Raw genomic sequence first — 19,918 nt, forward strand, 5'->3', positions numbered from 1 at the left:
CTACTATAATACTGCTCCCTATGTACAAGAATATAACTACTATAATACTGCTCCATATGTACAAGAATATAACTACTATAATACTGCCCCCTATGTACAAGAATATAACTACTATAATACTGCCCCCTATGTGCAAGAATATAACTACTATAATACTGCCCCTATGTACAAGAATATAACTACTATAATACTGCCCCTATGTACAAGAATATAACTACTATAATACTGCCCCCTATGTACAAGAATATAACTACTATAATACTGCCCCCTATGTACAAGAATATAACTACTATAATACTGCTCCTATGTACAAGAATATAACTACTATAATACTGCCACTATGTACAAGAATATAACTACTATAATACTGCCCCTATGTACAAGAATAATATACCTGAGAACCCGCACACATGGGACATCTGACCCCTTTCTGCTCTTACCCGCAGGGTGTGAAGAAAGTGCGGGAGTTGGCGGAACGTTTGGCGTTGATTCAGCGGGAGTGCGGTCTGAAGGAGTCAGTGGAAGATTTTGTTGCACAGTACAAGTTTGGTCTGACGGAGGTGGTCTATGAATGGGCTCGTGGCATGGTAATGAGCGACTCTTCAGCAGACGTCATATTGAGCAGTCATTGTATAACATATCTGCAGGCTTCTTACTTACTATACTTTTATTCCGGGTCATTGTAAAGATCTCTGCTTGCTGTCAGTGAATAGGAACCTTCTCGTACAGATGTACTATGTTCCTTGTATCTCCTTTCCAGCCTTTCTCTGAGATTATGACGCTCACAGACATCCAGGAGGGCCTCATCGTGCGGTGTGTTCAGCGTCTGGATGAAGCTTGCCGGGACGTGCGCTCCGCTGCTCGACTGGTCGGAGACGCCACGCTCTGCGCCAAAATGGAAGCCGCTTCACAGCTTATCAAGAGGGATATAGTCTTTGCTGCCAGCCTGTACACACAGTGATCATACACCATGAGGTCACTGTTAAATCTATTCTCACGGAGAGGGAGAGGTGTCCTTAAAGGGGTTGTTCATTTTTCCTAACATTGCCCGATTTTTACTTTTTTTTCATGTAGGGGGTCAGATGCTTCCAAAACTGAAGACCCACTAAATGGCCATCGTCGTGACAGCGTATCCAGTAAGACCTCATACTGACCAGACCTCCGGCGCTGTGACTTCTGTGGTTTGGGGCTGTCATTAACCTCTATGAGGTCTGCCCCGGGACAGTATTTGGGGGCTGGCGTCTGCTCTTCCTCACGTGGACTGTGGCTCATAGAGAAACCTGGGGCCGTGACACCCTAAACCTTATTGCTGTAAATTACAGCAGTACATGAAATAAAACAATTTATGGTCACATTTTGTCTCGTTTTGTTTTTTTCTTTTGGAAAAAAAATGTAAGTACTGCAGACACTGGAGGCAATGGTGGCGACTCCGCGCTGGACCCAGGTAGAGCGAGTAAAGAACATTTTGATTTTTTTACAAGAAGCAAAGTGAGGCTGTTCTGAATTATTAATGGCATTATACGACTCCATTATAGGAGCTAAACAACCAATTAAATGATGGTGTAGATCCAACACGGGATCTATGAACCTAATTGACTATATTTGGATACGTTGTGGTGTCTACCATTATTCCAGGCAAAATGCACAGATCTAACACGAGCCTCAGTAAAAGAATCGTGAAAAACAATCTGTACGTCATCGGGTACAATAGACACGTCACAGTCCGATATTTTTATTAACATAAAATAATTACGAATGTATAAAATTCTGATTCTATTCTGTACATTATTATTGTGGCACGGAAATACTAAAAATAAAATGAAAAAATATCCATGATTTTGTTTGTGCGCACGAGTCTATGTATTGTTTTATCAGTTGATGTCCTTCAACCATTAGAGCGGCCGTCATATATGGTAAGTTCTGGAACTTCTAGGTTTCCATTTTGGAGGAAGTTCGTCTTCCGCTCAGAAACGAGGGACGACGTTCATCTGGTAGTTCTGCGGTCTGGAAGCGTTGGTTTTGGGCTCGGGTTTTATGCTCAGATTCTTCCTGTCTACAGTCGGCTCTAGGGTGAATTTCTGCAGTATGGTGGTTAGGAAGAGGAAGAGCTCCATGCGAGCCAGGCCTTCTCCCATACACATGCGTTTGCCTGAGAAAACAGATAAGAAGTCCAAGCAAAACTTATAAGAGTAACCATTGTTTTCTGGTGCAAATTGCTTTGAAAAGTTGCAAATTTTTTGTGCAATTTTGGGAGTTGCGCAAACAGTTTGCAACTTTTGGCGTTTTCACACTAGTTTCTACCAGCTCCGCCAAAGTGGTCAGAGCTGGGACGGGACGGGGACGTGGTACCACAGCACCTCACGCCAGAAATCCCCCATCCCCCATACAGCCAGGCTCAGCTGAGCGTTCAAGTGTTTTCAATGGCGAAAGAGAAGAAAGCAGCTGCCAAACATCACTGGCAGAGGCTTATCCCCCCTGGAAATAAAAGGACTGACCGGGGAAGTTACACCTGCCTCATCCTTGTTTCATGTGATGGTTGTTACATCTATTGATATAGAATATTTGTAAGAACAAAAACAACTGACTCCCAAAATCAAGTGATGTTTCTGGTCTTCCTAATCCCAGCCCGTATACCAACCATATAAAATAGTGTTTTGTCATATTCTAACCCTGGTTAACTTTCAGTCATAGTTTACAGATATTTTTTTTGCCGTAACAATATAATAATCTCTTACCTGTAGAGAATGGCATAAATCCATCACTTTTCTTAAAGCCGCCTTTCTCATTAAGGAAGTGTCCAGGATCAAACTCCTCGGGGTTTTTGAAATGTTTGGGGTCTTTTAGGACAGAAGTCAGGACTGGGAACACGAAGCTTCCCTGAAAAAGTAATGTATAAAATATGTAGATGTAGAAACCTGAAGGGTTAAACGTAAGATGTAGCTTGTAGTTGATAGGAGTGAGATCTAGTTGTTAGTTGATAGGAATGAGATCTAGTTAGTAGTTGATAGGAGTGAGATCTAGTTGGTAGTTGATAGGAGTGAGATGTAGTTGATAGGAATGAGATCTAGTTTCTAGGAGAGAGATCTAGCTGATAGTGAGATCTAGTTTAGAGTTAATAGGAGTGAGATCTAGTTGGTAATTGATAAGAATGAGATCTAGTTTGGAGTTGATAGGAGTGAGATCTAGTTGGTAGTTGATAGTGAGATCTAGTAGTTAGGTAATAGGAATGAGATCTAGTCGGAAGTAGGTAAATGATAGGAGTAAGATCTAGTTTGAATTTGATAGGAGTGAGACTTAGTTGGTAGGAGTGAGATCTAGTTGTTAGTTGATAGGAATGAGATCTAGTTGGTAGTTGATAGGAGTGAAATCTAGTTTGGAGTTGATAGGAGTGAGATCTAGTTGGTAATTGATAGTGAGATCTAGTTGGTAGTTGATAGGAGTGAGATCTAGTTTTAGTTGATAGGAGTGAGATCTAGTTGGTAGTTGATAGGAATGAGATCTAGTTGTCACACTGTCACAGAATACTGGAGGTAGGGGGCCTCAGCTGACCCTAAGCTGGGGCCCTGACTAATCCCTCAACCTGGAGGTACTGTTAAAGGTACAGAGGTCCAGGCCGCCAGCGTAACCCCTACCTCCTGAGGATCCCTGCACCTCAGTAATCTAGTCCTGAGAAGGACCCCGATCACAACAATTGGGAACCAGAAATAATATGCCCACACACAGTATTTAGACGAACGAGACAGTACAAGGGAAAAACCAAAACCACCTTGCATACAACTTCTACACAACTACAACAGAGGGAACACCAACGGGAAAGGAGATAAATGATAAAGCGAGGAAAGGGAAAATACACTTCCAAATACACTTATCTCAGCAACTCCAAACACCACGATCCGCTCTGTAAGTCTGAATGAAAAGCTTTCACCGACACCTCCCAAACAGACCTGCAGGAATATGAAGGAGTCTCACTAAAGAAGCATTGATTGCAGCTGGGCGAGGCTGGACCTCAGCTAGCCCAGAGAGAGAGAGAATTAACTCCTTCACTGCCGAAAAAACACAAAGCACCAACAAGTCAGCTGCGAGAAGTCAGGCTGTGTACTCGTGACGATCTTCGTGGCAACACACCCGTGACAGTACCCCCCCTTCTACGAGGGGCCTCCGGACCCTCAGGGCCAGGTTTATTCGGGTGAGTCGTGTGGAAGGCCCGAACTAATCGGTCTGCGTTAATATCCGACGCAGGAACCCACATCCTCTCCTCAGGACCATACCCCTTCCAATGAACCAAGTACTGAAGGGACCGGCGATTAAAGCGTGAATCAATGACCCTCGATACCTGGAACTCCAAGTTACCATTGACAACCACAGGAGGGGGAGGTAAAGGTGACGGTACCACCGGCGCCACATACCTCTTAAGCAATGATCTGTGAAACACGTTGTGAATTTTAAACGTAGGGGGGAGGTCAAGACGGAATGCCACCGGATTAATAACAGAACTGATTCTGTACGGCCCGATGAACCTGGGACCCAGTTTCCAGGAGGGAACCTTAAGTTTAATATTCCTGGTAGACAACCATACCTGATCGTTCACACTTAGGTCCGGACCAGACACTCTCCTCCTATCAGCCATACGTTTGTATCGGTTCCCCATAGTATTCAGATTCTTCAGCACCCCTCTCCATACTGAAGCGAGAGATGAGGAAAATCGTTCCTCCTCCGGAACCCCCGAAGAGCCCCCCCTACTGAAAGTACAAAACTGGGGGTGAAAACCATATGCCCCAAAAAACGGGGACTTACCAGTGGACTCGCTCCGCCTATTATTGAGAGCAAACTCTGCCAGAGGTAGGAAAGAAGCCCAGTCCTCCTGGTTCTCTGACACAAAACACCGAAGATATGTCTCCAAGCTCTGGTTCATACGTTCCGTCTGACCATTGGTCTGAGGATGAAAAGCCGACGAGAATGACAAATGCATCCCCCGCCGTGCACAAAACGCCTTCCAGAACTTGGACACAAACTGAGACCCCCGATCAGACACCACCTCGGAGGGTACCCCGTGAAGCCTCACAATCTCCCCAATGAACACCTGCGCAAGAGTTTTAGCATTAGGGAGAGCCGGAAGAGCGATAAAATGTGCCATCTTGCTGAACCTGTCCACTACAACGAGTATGACCGTTTTACCCGAAGACGGAGGGAGGTCCGTAATAAAGTCCATAGACAGATGAGTCCAAGGACGCTCCGGGATCTTCAAAGGTAAAAGGGCCCCAGACGGACGGGTATGTGAGGTCTTAGAGCGCGCACAAACCCCACAGGACGCGACAAAAGTTACCACCTCTTTATGTAAGTTAGGCCACCAAAACCGACGCGAGAGGAGATCCACAGTTGCTTTACTCCCCGGGTGTCCTGCAAAAACTGAGTTATGGTGTGCCTCGATCACCTTTTGTCGCAACTGATCTGGAACGAACAGTCTCCCCGGAGGTCCAACAGGGGCGTCCCCCTGAGCCTCCAATATCTCCTCCTCCAGCTCAGAGCATACTGCCGAAACCACCACCCCCTCCTGAAGAATAGGAATCGGGTCGTCCGTATTCCCGGCCCCAGGGAAACTACGAGATAAGGCATCCACCTTTACATTTTTAGACCCAGGACGATATGTAACGACGAAATTAAACCTGGTAAAAAACAATGACCACCTAGCTTGTCTGGGATTCAGACGTTTAGCGGACTCCAGATATAGCAGGTTCTTGTGATCGGTGATGACGGTGACCGGATGAACTGCCCCCTCCAAAAAATGGCGCCACTCCTCAAAAGCTAACTTAATGGCCAAGAGTTCCCTATTGCCGACATCGTAATTCCTCTCAGCGGACGACAATTTTTTAGAGAAAAAGGCGCACGGATGCCACTTACCAGGGGACGAACCCTGTGACAATACTGCTCCCACCCCTACCTCGGAAGCGTCTACCTCTACAAAGAATGGCTGAGACGCATCAGGTTGAATGAGTATGGGTGCCGAGGCAAAACATTTTTTCAAGGAGGAGAATGCTTGACAAGCCTTGTCAGACCACCTAGAAAAATCCGTCCCCTTTTTAGTCATGTCTGTGAGAGGCTTAACCATGGACGAGAAATTACGAATGAACTTCCGGTAATAGTTAGCAAACCCCAGGAAACGTTGTAGTGCCTTAAGATTCTCCGGCCGATCCCACTCAAGAACTGCCCGCACTTTCCCAGGGTCCATACGAAAACCGGACGCTGAAACCAGGAAGCCTAAAAACTGGAGTTCCTGTACGGCGAACACACACTTTTCCCACTTGGCATACAGTTTATTATCCCGCAAGATCTGTAACACCTGTCTAACGTGCTCCTGATGAGACACCAGATCCGGCGAGTAAATTAAGATATCATCCAGATATATGACAACAAACTGTCCCACCAGGTGGCGAAAAATATCATTAACAAAGTGTTGAAACACCGCCGGGGCATTAGTCAGACCGAATGGCATGACAAGGTTCTCATAATGCCCCTCCGGAGTGTTAAAAGCCGTCTTCCACTCATCCCCCTCCTTCATCCTAATCAGATTGTACGCCCCCTTGAGATCCAACTTAGAGAACCATTTGGCGCCCACGATCTGATTAAAGAGATCGGGAATAAGTGGGAGCGGATACGGATCTCGGACCGTAATCCGATTAAGTTCACGGAAATCCAGGCAAGGGCGTAGGCCTCCATCTTTCTTCTTAACAAAGAAGAACCCCGCGGCCACCGGTGAAGATGAAGGTCTAATATGCCCCTTAGCCAGACTTTCAGAAATATAATCCTTCATGGCCTGCCTCTCAGGACCAGAAAGGTTATACAACCTAGCTTTAGGTAACTTGGCCTCAGGGAGCAGTTTTACAGAACAGTCATACTCGCGATGAGGAGGTAGTTCCTGACACCCATTCTCCGAGAATACATCCTCAAAGTCCGCCAGAAATGGAGGTAAGACCCAAGGAGTAACCGCACCGATGACCGTGTTCATGCAGTTTTTATTACAGAATTTACTCCATTGGCTTATCTCTCTGGTTTGCCAATTAATAACCGGGTTATGCTTAGCTAACCAAGGAAGGCCCAACACTATAGGAGTGGGAAGACCCTCCAACACGTAGCAAGACAACAGTTCTTTATGTATTGCCCCCACTTGAAGTTTTACGCCATGCACAGCTTGCAAAAAACTTCCCTGACCGAGAGGCCTGGCATCGATCGAGAATATGGGGATGGGTTTAGCCAACTCACTCAATCGCATACCTTGAACCCGGGCAAACTGAGCATCAACCAGATTAGCCCTGGCCCCACTATCCAGAAGAACAGATATCCTCTCAGTTCTCGCACCCACCACCACCTCCGCCGGTACGAGAAACTGAGACGAACCTAGGGACGAAATACCTACTCCCAGATTGCCGTCCACCACACAACCTGGGATCAACAGTTTTTTCGACGACTCTTTACTCTGCAAGGGACGGGATGGACACCCCCCAATAAAATGTCCCTTTTTCCCGCAGAGGAAACACCTTCCTGTCTTATGGCGCTCCACCGGTCCCCTTCCCCGAAATGATGTCCCTCCTAATTGCATAGGCTCCTCCGGACTGACCAGGGGAACCACCATATGAGGGGACCTTGTAGGAGGTGGAGACATTACAGGGGGTAGAGTTATCCCGCACCTCTCCCGAAGCCGTCTGTCAACGCGAATGGCAAGGGCCATAGCGGCTTCCAGTGACGCGGGAGAGTCATACTGTGCCAACACATCCTGTAATTTGTCGGATAAACCATGACAAAACTGGCTCCTAAGAGCCGGGTCATTCCACTGGGTGTCCGTGGCCCACCTACGGAACTCCGAACAGAATTCCTCCGCCGGACGATCTCCCTGCTGAATCCTACGTAACTTAGACTCAGCAAGGGAGATCCGATCTGGGTCATCATATACGAGTCCCAGAGCAGCGAAAAACCTATCCACTGACTGGAGAACCGGGGAGCTTGGGGGAAGAGAGAACGCCCAAGATTGTGGGTCCCCTTGTAGGAGCGAGATGACAATTCCCACCCTTTGTTCTTCGCTGCCCGATAACCGAGGCCGCAGCCGAAAGTACAATTTGCATGCCTCCCGGAAAACAAAAAACTTGTCCCGCCCCCCAGTGAACCTGTCAGGGAGAGCTACTTTAGGTTCTGGTCCGGCTTGCTCCAGAGGATGCAAAACCTTGGACCTAACGTCCGCCAGCCCCATGGACAAACTCTGCAACTGCCGAGCTAGACCGGCTACTGGATCCATGGTAGCTGGAGAAAAACTAAGTTGGTCGGTGAAAATGTCACACTGTCACAGAATACTGGAGGTAGGGGGCCTCAGCTGACCCTAAGCTGGGGCCCTGACTAATCCCTCAACCTGGAGGTACTGTTAAAGGTACAGAGGTCCAGGCCGCCAGCGTAACCCCTACCTCCTGAGGATCCCTGCACCTCAGTAATCTAGTCCTGAGAAGGACCCCGATCACAACAATTGGGAACCAGAAATAATATGCCCACACACAGTATTTAGACGAACGAGACAGTACAAGGGAAAAACCAAAACCACCTTGCATACAACTTCTACACAACTACAACAGAGGGAACACCAACGGGAAAGGAGATAAATGATAAAGCGAGGAAAGGGAAAATACACTTCCAAATACACTTATCTCAGCAACTCCAAACACCACGATCCGCTCTGTAAGTCTGAATGAAAAGCTTTCACCGACACCTCCCAAACAGACCTGCAGGAATATGAAGGAGTCTCACTAAAGAAGCATTGATTGCAGCTGGGCGAGGCTGGACCTCAGCTAGCCCAGAGAGAGAGAGAATTAACTCCTTCACTGCCGAAAAAACACAAAGCACCAACAAGTCAGCTGCGAGAAGTCAGGCTGTGTACTCGTGACGATCTTCGTGGCAACACACCCGTGACACTAGTTGCTAGGAGAGAGATCTAGCTGATAGTGAGATCTAGTTTAGAGTTGAAAGGAGTGAGATCTAGTCGGTAATTGATAAGACTGAGATCTAGTTTGAAGTTGATAGGAGTGAGATCTAGTTGGTAGTTGATAGGTAATAGGAATGAGATCTAGTCGGAAGTAGGTAAATGATAGGAGTAAGATCTAGTTTGGATTTGATAGGAGTGAGACTTAGTTGATAGGAGTGAGATCTAGTTGGTTGTTGATAGGAGTGAGATCTAGTTGGTAGTTGATAGGAATGAGATCTAGTTGGTAGTTGATAGGAGTGAGATCTAGTTGGTAGGAGTGAGCTCTAGTTGGTAATTGATAGTAAGATCTAGTTGGTAATTGATAGTAAGATCTAGTTGGTAGTTGATAGGAGTGAGATCTAGTTTTAGTTAATAGGAGTGAAATCTAGTTGGAACTTGATCGGATTTAGATCTAATTTGGAGTTCAAAGGAATGAGATCTATTTGGTAGTTGATAGAAAGAATTGACCCGAGATATTGAGAGAGCAGCACAACTTTTTTTAGATAGGATATCCCCGGTGTATCTGAGGGACAACCACTAGTTACTGTATAAATATGAGTAGGGTAAGAGTTAAATGTCCGCCTGAGTTCATAAACTTAAAAGACAGAAATGGTTGAAGAAAGTCAAAGTCAAACTTGCGATTGAGACTGAATATTAGCAGTGGTGCACGAGCTGCTAAGCCCCACATCTTCCCAAGGCCAAGCAGCAAGAACCGGCCAGGTGTGGTCGATAAGACGAGATAAGACGAGTACACCGCACCTTAGGGATGTGATATCCTCGGAAGGTGGTGTCCTTGCTGACAGCGTGCGGCACTCCTGTCGGGACGATGTCGGCAAACCTCTGGATCTCGTGGATTACGGCTTCTGTATACGGCATCTTAGTCTTGTCTTCTATGGACGGACAGCGATCTTTACCTATTACATTATCGATCTCTTTGTGGATCTTTTCTGAAATTTATAAAATGGAAGAAAGGACATATTTGTTTAGTCTGGTCGTAACCAAAAACTAATTCTGGGGAAAATGTCGCCATCTCAGGACCAAAAAAATAGAACTAATACAGCTTCAACAAAGGTAAAATACATTGCTCCATCCCGTGATATAATTTAGGGATATTTATAATAACTATATTCTCTGTTCTCAGCAAAAAAAAACTGATATTAAAAAAAAGTTGCAACAAGAACACGACCACTAATCTATTATTTCCTATTTTTAGGACCAATGTAGCAGAACTTTTCACCAACTCAGACTGCGACTCCTGCGCCCTCTGCAGCTACAATCCTACATGAGGAGCATATTAAATAGGGAACATTTCATATTGAACTAGACACATGATGTAATGGTGGCTGAAGAGCAGAATAAAACCTTTTTGATTGTTTAATTTTGCCTCTCCGTTGCGGAGATATTAGCCATCAAAGTATTTGGCTCCTAATGAGTTAACTTTTGTTAAGTCCCAGGTGGGTGTTACCAGAGAGCTTTCACTGGGGGCGTGGACTTCCTGTATTATCAAAGAGCATTCACTGGGGGGCGTGGACTTCCTGTATTATCAGAGAGCTTTCACTGGAGGCGTGGACTTCCTGTATTATTAGAGAGCTTTTACTGGGGGAGTGGACTTCCTATATTATCAGAGAGCTTTCATTGGGACTTCATGTATTATCAGAAAGCTTTCACTGGGGGTGTGGACTTCCTGTATTATCAGAGAGCTTTCACTGGGGGTGTGGGCTTCCTGTATTATCAGAGAGCTTTCACTGGGCGAGTGGACTTCCTGTATTATCAGAGAGCTTTCACTGGGACTTCATGTATTATCATAAAGCTTTCACTGGGGGTGTGGGCTTCCTGTATTATCAGAGAGCTTTCACTGGGGGCATGGACTTCCTGTATTATTAGAGAGCTTATACTGGGGGAGTGGACTTCCTATATTATCAGAGAGCTTTCACTGGGACTTCATGTATTATCAGAAAGCCTTCACGGGGGTGTGGGCTTCCTGTATTATCAGAGAGCTTTCACTGGGGACGTGGACTTCCTACATTATCAGAAAGCTTTCACTGGGGGTGTGGACTTTCTGTATTATCAGAGAGCTTTCACTGGGGGCCATGGACTTCCTGTATGAGTTGCTATGTGACAACATCCACTTTGACTTGACTAAAGTTAACTCATTAGGTGCCAAATACTTTGATCAATTATATCTCCTCAATGGAAAGGCAGAATTTAAAAAAAAAAATGTAAAAAGTTTTTATCCCGCTTTGCAGTCGCTATTACGTTGCGTGTCCGGATCAACATGAAAAGTTAAATAATACAAACAGGCATTAAAATGATCACCTTGTATTTCAGGATATTTCAGGAGTATAAGAAAACCGTATCTCAGCGTCAAACTAGTCGTCTCCGTTCCAGCAAAAAATAAATCTAATATCGTCGCCTGTAGATTCTCGTCATGAAATTCTGTGCCTTGGTTCTTTTTTTCCTAAAAAAAAAAAAATTAGAATGCAAAATTTATTTGCAAATGTCAATAATGGACAAAAACGTGCAATTTTTTAAGAGCAGATAGGAGTCAAAGTGAAGTGGAAGGTTTGATGTCAGCGACTTATTTTAGTGATTACTGATGTTCTCTACATACAGAGTGCGACCCTCGGAGGGCTGATAATAATATCTCACCTCCTCCATCTTGATGAGGAAGCAGTCTATGAAGTCCCGGGGGCAGTTCTCGTCCAGGGAGGCTCGATGGCTCTTTATCATCTCATTGATAAATTGTTTCAGGCTTTCTGTAATTTTGAAGATCCTCTGATGAGGACCGGGAATGTAGGGCATTACGGTGGGGAGCATGTTAAACAGCTAATAAAGGAAAAAAGAAATACAATAAACAACATTACTATTACTTTCTTGGTCCCGCGTCATATTTCTATTCATTATTCACCTTTATAAAATTGTTGTTTTTTTTTATTGCTTCAGTGCACCTATACTGTGATCGGCTGCAGCGGTCAGGTAACTGGAAAGGTGCATTATCAGCCAATCACTGGCCTCAGTGGTGCAGCCTGTGCTAGATATACAGGGGGGACAGCTGGCGAGTATGCCCGATTTTGCTATTTTCATCCCAACCCAAGTTTAATTTAAAGGGAGCCTGTCACCAGGTTTTTGCTATGTAATCTGAAAGCAGCATGATGTAGAGGCTGAGACCCTGATTCCAGCGATGTATCACTTAGTTTACTTGGTGCAGCAGTTGTGATAGAATCACAGTTTTCCTTGCTGCAGATCTAGCAGTTCTCGGAATGCTGAGCTGTGTATAACTCTGCCCACATCACTGTGCATAAGCAGAAAGCTGCCAATCAGTGCTGGGGGCGGGGCTGGACCAGGGAGCACCAGACACCCAGTCCTGCAGTGATAATCTGCTCATAAAACACTGATTGTATTGAAATCGCAAAAAGTAAGTGATATATCACTGGAATCAGGGTCTCGGCCCCTACATTATGTTGCTGACAGATCCCCTTTAAACCTGATAACCTTTAAAATGGCACAGTGGTATTTTTAATTGCTTTAGGCTCCAGAATTTTGAAGTTACCCTTTGAATTCAGACTTTTATATCTCCATGGCTACAGACTACAAATAAACCCTGTGTTGTCAGATCCTGACGCCCATTATACTTTTTTTTTTTCATTTGTCCCCTGCTTCTTACTAACTTGTATTTGGTAGTGTAGGTTGCCAGGAATTGGGGGGGGGGGGGGTGTTACCTCTGCACTCCCTGCAGCTAAACCCCTGTGTGTGCAGCATCTGCAGACACTAAACGGTAGGATAGATTACCCAGTGGATCCCATCTTCAATTATTGTGGCATTTCTGATTCGAGCCAAGGTGCCCCGACAACCATAAGTCATGTGGGCAGAATTTGCTATAGCCCTTTTATTTTTTGTAATTTCATGGTAATTACACGACACCCCTATAGATTCTAGAATACACGTTTTATGATATTTACCTGCCCTGAGCGCGTGTTTATCAGCTGGAAAATATCATTAATATACGACAAAAGGGTGGAGAATTTCTGATCTTCGTAGTCGAATCTTTCACCGAACACGACGGAGCAAATAACATTGGAGACAGCTTGTCGCATTACGTATAAAGGGTTAATAGGAGCGTCTGCAAGTAAATAGAAAGAGGCCGTCAGTAACTATACACTAGAGAAATTGGGGAAATATGTCTGGTCAATACAAAGGACCAAGGGGGAGATTCATTACGTGTGGAGGAAAGGCGATTCTGGCAGCTAATAGGAAAGGATTCTTTACAGTTAGAGCAGTTATCTCCTACTGAAAGAGACACTGTATCAGATTTTATAATAGCAGACGAGGCTGTAAGTGCGGGGATTTCTGCAGGTGGCCGTATATAGGGGCAGCGCGACAGTGATACAATCGTCAGCATTTGGAAAAGAAGGATCAGGCATGTTGAATACGAACATGACCGATCCTTCATGTCATATCTGTATGAGCGACCTGAGAACATATTTTTTAGATTGCACCAACCTTTCTCCTTCATGAATCTGTCGGTGAGACATCGCGCTTCTTCTTGGATTCTTTCTTCGATGCTTCTCTTTCCCATTCCAAAATTTCTCATAGTTGTCAGTGAAAACCGACGAAGGATTTTCCATCTTTCTCCACTGCTGGCAATGACCCCTGTAAGGTCAAGCAAAGGGTTAAAAGGTTTAGAAAAAACATGGGTGTTGTCTTCTGTCTAGATGCGGCACTGAACGTGGAGGGAAGTGGCGGCACTGAACGTGGAGGGAAGTGGCGGCACTGACAACCACATTAAAAGCTGCAAACTCAAGTTTTGTATTTTTCAGCTTTATGTAATTAAGTCTTTGCTTTCTATAGTGAACACTAATGTAGTAGCGAGAGAGAAAGGTCAGGATTTATAGAGTCGGCTCCGAAATGTCTACAGTAATTTGTGTTTCCAACCTCCGATCCCGGTCACAGAGCGTCCACATCTCTGAGAGGAGCGCGGCCAGGAAAGATCCACATTGTTCCCGCACCATCCAGACGTGGTTCATATATACAGCACGGCCTGGATACAGCATCATACAGTAATCCACATCGAGGGGACCCATTCATCATCATTCTATTCATCTATTATAATTTATCATCAGAAAATGACCTCAAGAATAAATCCAGTATTTGTGCTAAATACAGAGTTTATTTATTCAATTTCATATTACAATTTGCATAAAAAGCAGAAATCTTGCAATTTTCATACAATTTAGACTCATAAATCTTGTTATTTTTACGGAAGACTTTTCAACAGTCTCATTATCAACACAGACTGGAATACAATGACTGATAACACCTCTATATAAAGCTAATAAAACAGGATCCACCATTTACAATAGGTGATGTTACAGCTCACCTCCTCCTCCTGTACAATGACTGATAACACCTCTATATACAGCAGATAACACAGGATCCAGCATTCACAATAGGTGATGTCACAGCTCACTTCCTCCTCCTCCTGTACAATGACTGATAACACCTCTATATACAGTAGATAACATAGGATCCACCATTCACAATAGGTGATGTCACAGCTCACCTCCTCATCCTCCTGTACAATGACTGATAACACCTCTATATACAGTAGATAACACAGGATCCACCATTCACAATAGGTGATATCACAGCTCACCTCCTCCTCCTGTACAATGACTGATAACACCTCTATATACAGTAGATAACACAGGATCCACCATTCACAATAGGTGATGTTACAGCTCACCTCCTCCTCCTGTACAATGACTGATAACACCTCTATATACAGTAGATAACACAGGATCCACCATTCACAATAGGTGATGTCACAGCTCACCTCCTCCTCCTCCTGTACAATGACTGATATCACCTCTATGTACAGTAGATAGCACAGGATCCACCATTAGGTGATATCACAGCTCACCTACTTCTCCTGTACAATGACTGATAACACCTCTATATACAGCAGATAACACAGGATCCACCATTCACAATAGGTGATGTCACAGCTCTCCTCCTCCTCCTGTACAGTGACTGATAACACCTTTATATACAGTAGATAACACAGGATCCACCATTCACAATAGGTGATGTCACAGCTCACCTCCTCCTCCTCCTTCTGTACAATGACTGATAACACCTCTATATACAGTAGATAACACAGGATCCACCATTCACAATAGGTGATGTCACAGCTCACCTCCTCCTCCTCCTTCTGTACAATGACTGATAACACCTCTATATACAGTAGATAACACAGGATCCACCATTCACAATAGGTGATGTCACAGCTCACCTCCTCCTGTACAATGACTGATAACACCTCTATATACAGTAGATAACACAGGATCCACCATTCACAATAGGTGATGTCACAGCTCACCTCCTCCTCCTGTACAATTACTGATAGCAGAAAACAAATTGAACAGTAAAAGTGTGAGTTAGACATTTTCAGATTAAATATTCACTTTACAATTTACCAAAGTCTTTTAAAAAAAATTCCCCTGCTCCGGTGTCTCCGCGGTCACTGAAGGCTTCGCTGCAGTCCACCAGCGCTTCCCTCACAGCATCGTACCCGATCAGCACTATTGTCCGGAGGTTTGCTAAGTAGATGGTATAGACGGGTCCGTATGTCTCGCTCAGCTAGAAAAGAAAAAAATGAGGTATGTAACACTTGGGCCAAGTTCACACGAGTGTGTTACACATCCGCATCCCGTCCACTGCAAGGACGTTTTACCCAGACGCTTGGGAAATATTTTCTGGATCTCACAATGTGATTATTGCACACGACTGTATTATATACAGATACACAGGGATCTATTGCTGCACTCCCCTGTTTTATTCAGAAAGGAGAGCTTCTTCTTGGATGTCTCATCTTAGTCTATTAAAGGGAGGTTTTTGCTATGGAATCTGAGAGCAGCATGATGTAGGGACAGAGACCCTGATTCCAGCGATGTTTCTCTTACTGGGCTGTTGGGTGCAGTTTTGATAGAATCCCTGTTTTCTCTGTTGTAAAGGTAGCAGTGCTCTGAATGCTAAACTAAGCATAACCCCGCCCACACCACTGATTGGCCTGTGTACACTCTACATAAAGGGAGGTGTTTGCTATGGAATCTGAGAGGAGCATGATGTAGGGACAGAGAACTTCATTCCAGTGATGTATCTCTTACTGGGCTGTTTGCTGTAGTTTTGATAGAATCCCTGTTTTCTCTGCTCTAGATGTAGCAGTGCTCTGAATGCTAAACTGTGTATAACCCCACCAACACCACTGATTGGTTTGAGTACACAGCAATCTGCCAATCAGTGTTTTGGGTGGGGCTACACAGATTATCCTGACTGCTGCGCATGTGACGCCTAGTCCTGCAGTGATAATCTCCTGCTGATAAAACACTGATTGTATTGAAACTACAACAAGCCACTGAGTAAGTGACACCGACTGTCATAAAGTATGTGCTCTTACCTTAACTAATGAGCGTGGTAGTTCTGTGGTGCTGATTTGATGGATATTCCCCACGCCGGGCAGAGGTGTGGGTCCTGGGGGGAGGTCCTTCTGTGTGACCCTACCCCACCATTTAATGAGATAAATAAGGAGAGTGACTCCGGTGGCCAGGAGAAGCGTGGCTGCGATACTCAGCGCCATCCCTTACAGCTCGGGCTGCATTGTGTCCTGTGTGTTTATATAGGGTCAGGGCAGCGTTCCAACTCGTCATTACCAAGGACAGGAGGGCGTGCGGTGCAGAATTACAGCTGTGCTGCATAATAGGTTGTAAAACGTATAATAATTACCCAGATTATCTCCAGATAATGGAGACAGAACGTACAATGTCACATTTACATTAACCTATAATTGACTCGTCTAAATATGTTGCCAAAAAATAAGCGAAACTCTTGTAAATGGGGTCAATAGATCGTTTACGCCGATGTAAAGATCGGCAGCACATTGCCCCTTGTGACAATGGGACGCGCTGCCAAGAACATGACCCACGGTGACAGAATGATGGCACTAATGATCGTTATGTTCCCATTAATTGTCATCGGCCCTGTTAACCCCTTAATGCAATATCACACACATACGAAATGGCGTGTGGAGAGGGCTCAGGTAGCGGGGTCTATCTCTAACAGACGTCACCAGAGATGAGCTACGGTCACGAATGTTAAAGCGGTATTCCCATCTCCAAGATCCTAACCCAATATATAGTAGGCATAGTAATAATAATATTAGCAACTACCTCCAATTAGAAATGTAGTATAGTTCTTCTGATTCACTGTGTCACTTACCCCATGTGCAGGGCATTGCAGTAGATTAGGTATCTATCCAGGGGCGGACACTGACTGCTTGGGGCCCCCCATCTTTTATGGTGACAAAGCTACAGATGTATATATAGCCACACACACATATATACCTCTTACATAGCCTCCTTTATTATGTATATTGCTGCCCCTTATTACACAGTGCCCTCTCTTGTTATGTACAGCACCCTCCCTTACATACTGGATTATTTATAGCCCCCTGTCTGTATTGCATAGCGTCCTCTCTTGTTAGATATGTAATGCAATGACGGCTAATGGAGCATGGGAAAGCTTCTTTTCTGATGGAGGAGCTGATGGACTGGTCTTCTGGTCACCGGCTGCTCCATCCGCCGTCATTTTATATCTAACAAGAGATGACTATGTAATAAAAGAGGGCGCTGTGACTGACAGAAATAACAAGAATACACAATGTAAGGGACAGTGTGGCGCCCCTGAGGGTTCGACCGCCACAGAGATGCTGCACTTCTCTAATGGAGTGTAGTGTTCCTCCTCTGAGGTAAGTGCAGTGTGATAGTCGTGACCCAAACCTTGCATCCAACACCACATTTCTCCACCAGAGGGAGCTAGTATGCACCAGGTGCTGCTCCCCTGGTTACAGGGAGACTGGGGAACCAAGAGTTAGGGGAACCAGATAGTGGGTAAGGGTGGAGGACCTACAAGTTAGTTACACTTTAAATTTCATATTTAATAGAAAGCCATCTTTGATCTTGGTCCTTTTAGTCCTTTTTCGGTTCTTCGGCTGTTCTCTGTGCTGTCAAATACTGTGTGTAATGTGACTTCCCTCCCGGAGCGCAGATCCTGTGTGGGCCCGCATCAGATGGAGACACAGCCCTCGTGCCCCGGCCTTGGGACGAGAGGTAGGTTGTAGACAAGGAATGTCTCAACCCGGCCAAGGACCAGGATCAAGAAGGCCCGGAGCTTAAGAGTGTGGCTCCACAGCAAATGGATCCCAGGCAGGATGCAGACGGAGCGGAGTACGCCACCTGTCCTCGCCAGCTGATATATTCAGAGGGACTCCGGCTGCAAGAGGGGTACCGGCCCCCGACCTTGCTACTCTAAGTCCTGGATGGGAAAGCCCGGTTAGGCCCTGAGGATCCCGCCAGGTATCGGACGGAGCGGAGCTGCCACCCGTGCCCTAGTTCTGAGAGGAGCTCAGAGGGAGACCCGGCCTATTTGCACACACACGGACAGGAAAGGATTCGGTCTGTAGTTCAGAAACACTCTGCAATAGGGTCCCGACTGAATGCTGGACTTACTCGGAAGTTGTCGGACCCCCGTCCCTGGTGACCGCAGGTTGTCGCCTTCCTTTGCCAGCTAAGTGAGTAAAGCCTTGGAAGTTCACCCCTATGGCCTCCGGACTGTTATTTCTGCGCCGCACCGCGGGATGCGGCGCCCGTCTCCCTCTACTACTACCCCCATCCTCCTGTCCCTCTGCCCTGAGGCCTTGCTCCGCCTGTGGGGAGTGGTAAGAACTCTGGCCGCCATAAAACCATGCCTCAGTGGACTGTAGCGGCGCTGGTGGCCTTCACCAGGCACCACAGGTGGCGTAGTCGTTAACCAACCACTCAACCCGGATAAGCCCACACCATCTCCTTTTAATGTGACGGCCCTGAGCACAGGTCGGGTCCGGGCCACGGCTGCATTCCATCTCTCCTTCACAGGACCCGACTCCGAGTCCCCCAACACCCAGGGTAAACTAAAAGGGCTTACACTGGAGAGAGTGTCCCAACAGCACTGTACATAACAGCAGAGGAAGCTATATAATAAGAGACAGCACCATATATAACTAGAGAGGATGGTACGTAATAAAGGAGGGTGTCATACATAAAAAAAGAGGAAACTATATATATAACTAAGGACAGCGCTATACATATTAAGTGAGTACACTATATACTAAGGGACTGTGATATACATAATACGGCTACATTCCTGTATCCGTGTGCAGTGTCGGTGTGCTGCCCGCTTTTACAGACGCATTGAGCATGTCCTATTCTAATCCTCAGAATCGGATCAGGACAGGACATTCTCTGACCCTTTTAGATCTCATTCTCAGATACGTGATTTTCATGGATGTGTGAATGGATCTATAAAACTCTACGAGTCCGTGGACCATCCGATAAAACAATCTGGCAGCACACGGACATTTCACACAAATGTGAGAATGCAGCCTAAGGGATTTTACATGTAACATTATCACTCCAAGTCACACAGTGCAGATACAGAATAATATTTACATCCAGGCACTTACCGCTGACGTCTCGTCTGATCAGAGTCGGTTTCTGCTGCTTCTTCTCCGTCTGGTCAGACCTTCATGTCCACATCTCCCAGCCACGACTCGTCTTGTCACGATGATCTCCAGCCTAGAAAATAACAAGGTCACATATATTGTATATATACATATGTCTCCCCTGCTCTGCACCCCTGAATACAGATATGTACCCCCCCCCCATTAATATACTATTAGCCACTTAGTAATCAAAATATAAAGTGATAAGCAGCACTGTGCCCCCCATTAACTATAATCTCCACCAGCCAATAATATAAATTATTCAGTCTCTGTGACTCTCCCCAATTAACTGTAAGGCTCTGTGCACACAGAAAACATACAAGGCT

At 45.4% G+C, this 19,918-nt stretch overlaps 1 protein-coding gene and 1 pseudogene across 1 annotated transcript; one reads left to right on the forward strand and one right to left on the reverse strand.

Moving 5' to 3' along the window:
• Positions 1 to 1,352, forward strand: part of LOC141155596 (superkiller complex protein 2-like) — a 44,895-nt pseudogene extending 43,543 nt beyond the window's left edge.
• Positions 1,353 to 1,726: 374 nt separating this feature from the next.
• Positions 1,727 to 16,669, reverse strand: LOC141155154 (cytochrome P450 2A13-like). Its single transcript, XM_073641841.1, has 9 exons — positions 16,455 to 16,669; positions 15,475 to 15,637; positions 13,499 to 13,648; positions 12,958 to 13,118; positions 11,648 to 11,824; positions 11,315 to 11,456; positions 9,758 to 9,945; positions 2,736 to 2,877; positions 1,727 to 2,149 (listed from the first exon to the last, which is right to left on the reverse strand). The coding sequence occupies exons 1-9, from the start codon at positions 16,632 to 16,634 to the stop codon at positions 1,965 to 1,967; spliced, it is 1,488 nt and encodes a 495-aa protein (XP_073497942.1). The 5' UTR covers positions 16,635 to 16,669; the 3' UTR covers positions 1,727 to 1,964.
• Positions 16,670 to 19,918: the final 3,249 nt, after the last annotated feature.

Source organism: Phyllobates terribilis, unplaced genomic scaffold (assembly GCF_046119375.1).
Source record: "Phyllobates terribilis strain yellow unplaced genomic scaffold, ASM4611937v1 Scaffold_7__3_contigs__length_470593459, whole genome shotgun sequence".
NCBI lineage: Eukaryota > Metazoa > Chordata > Amphibia > Anura > Dendrobatidae > Phyllobates > Phyllobates terribilis.

Bases quoted from the DNA above. Each gene is read 5' to 3' on its own strand.
- LOC141155154 (XM_073641841.1), bottom strand. From the start codon at position 16,634: ATGGCGCTGAGTATCGCAGCCACGCTTCTCCTGGCCACCGGAGTCACT. The intron at 13,649-15,474 runs GTAAATTGTAAA...TTGACCTTACAG, and splicing joins ATTTTTTTTAAAAGACTTTG to GGGTCATTGCCAGCAGTGGA. The intron at 13,119-13,498 runs GTTGGTGCAATC...ATTTACTTGCAG, and splicing joins CAGATTCATGAAGGAGAAAG to ACGCTCCTATTAACCCTTTA.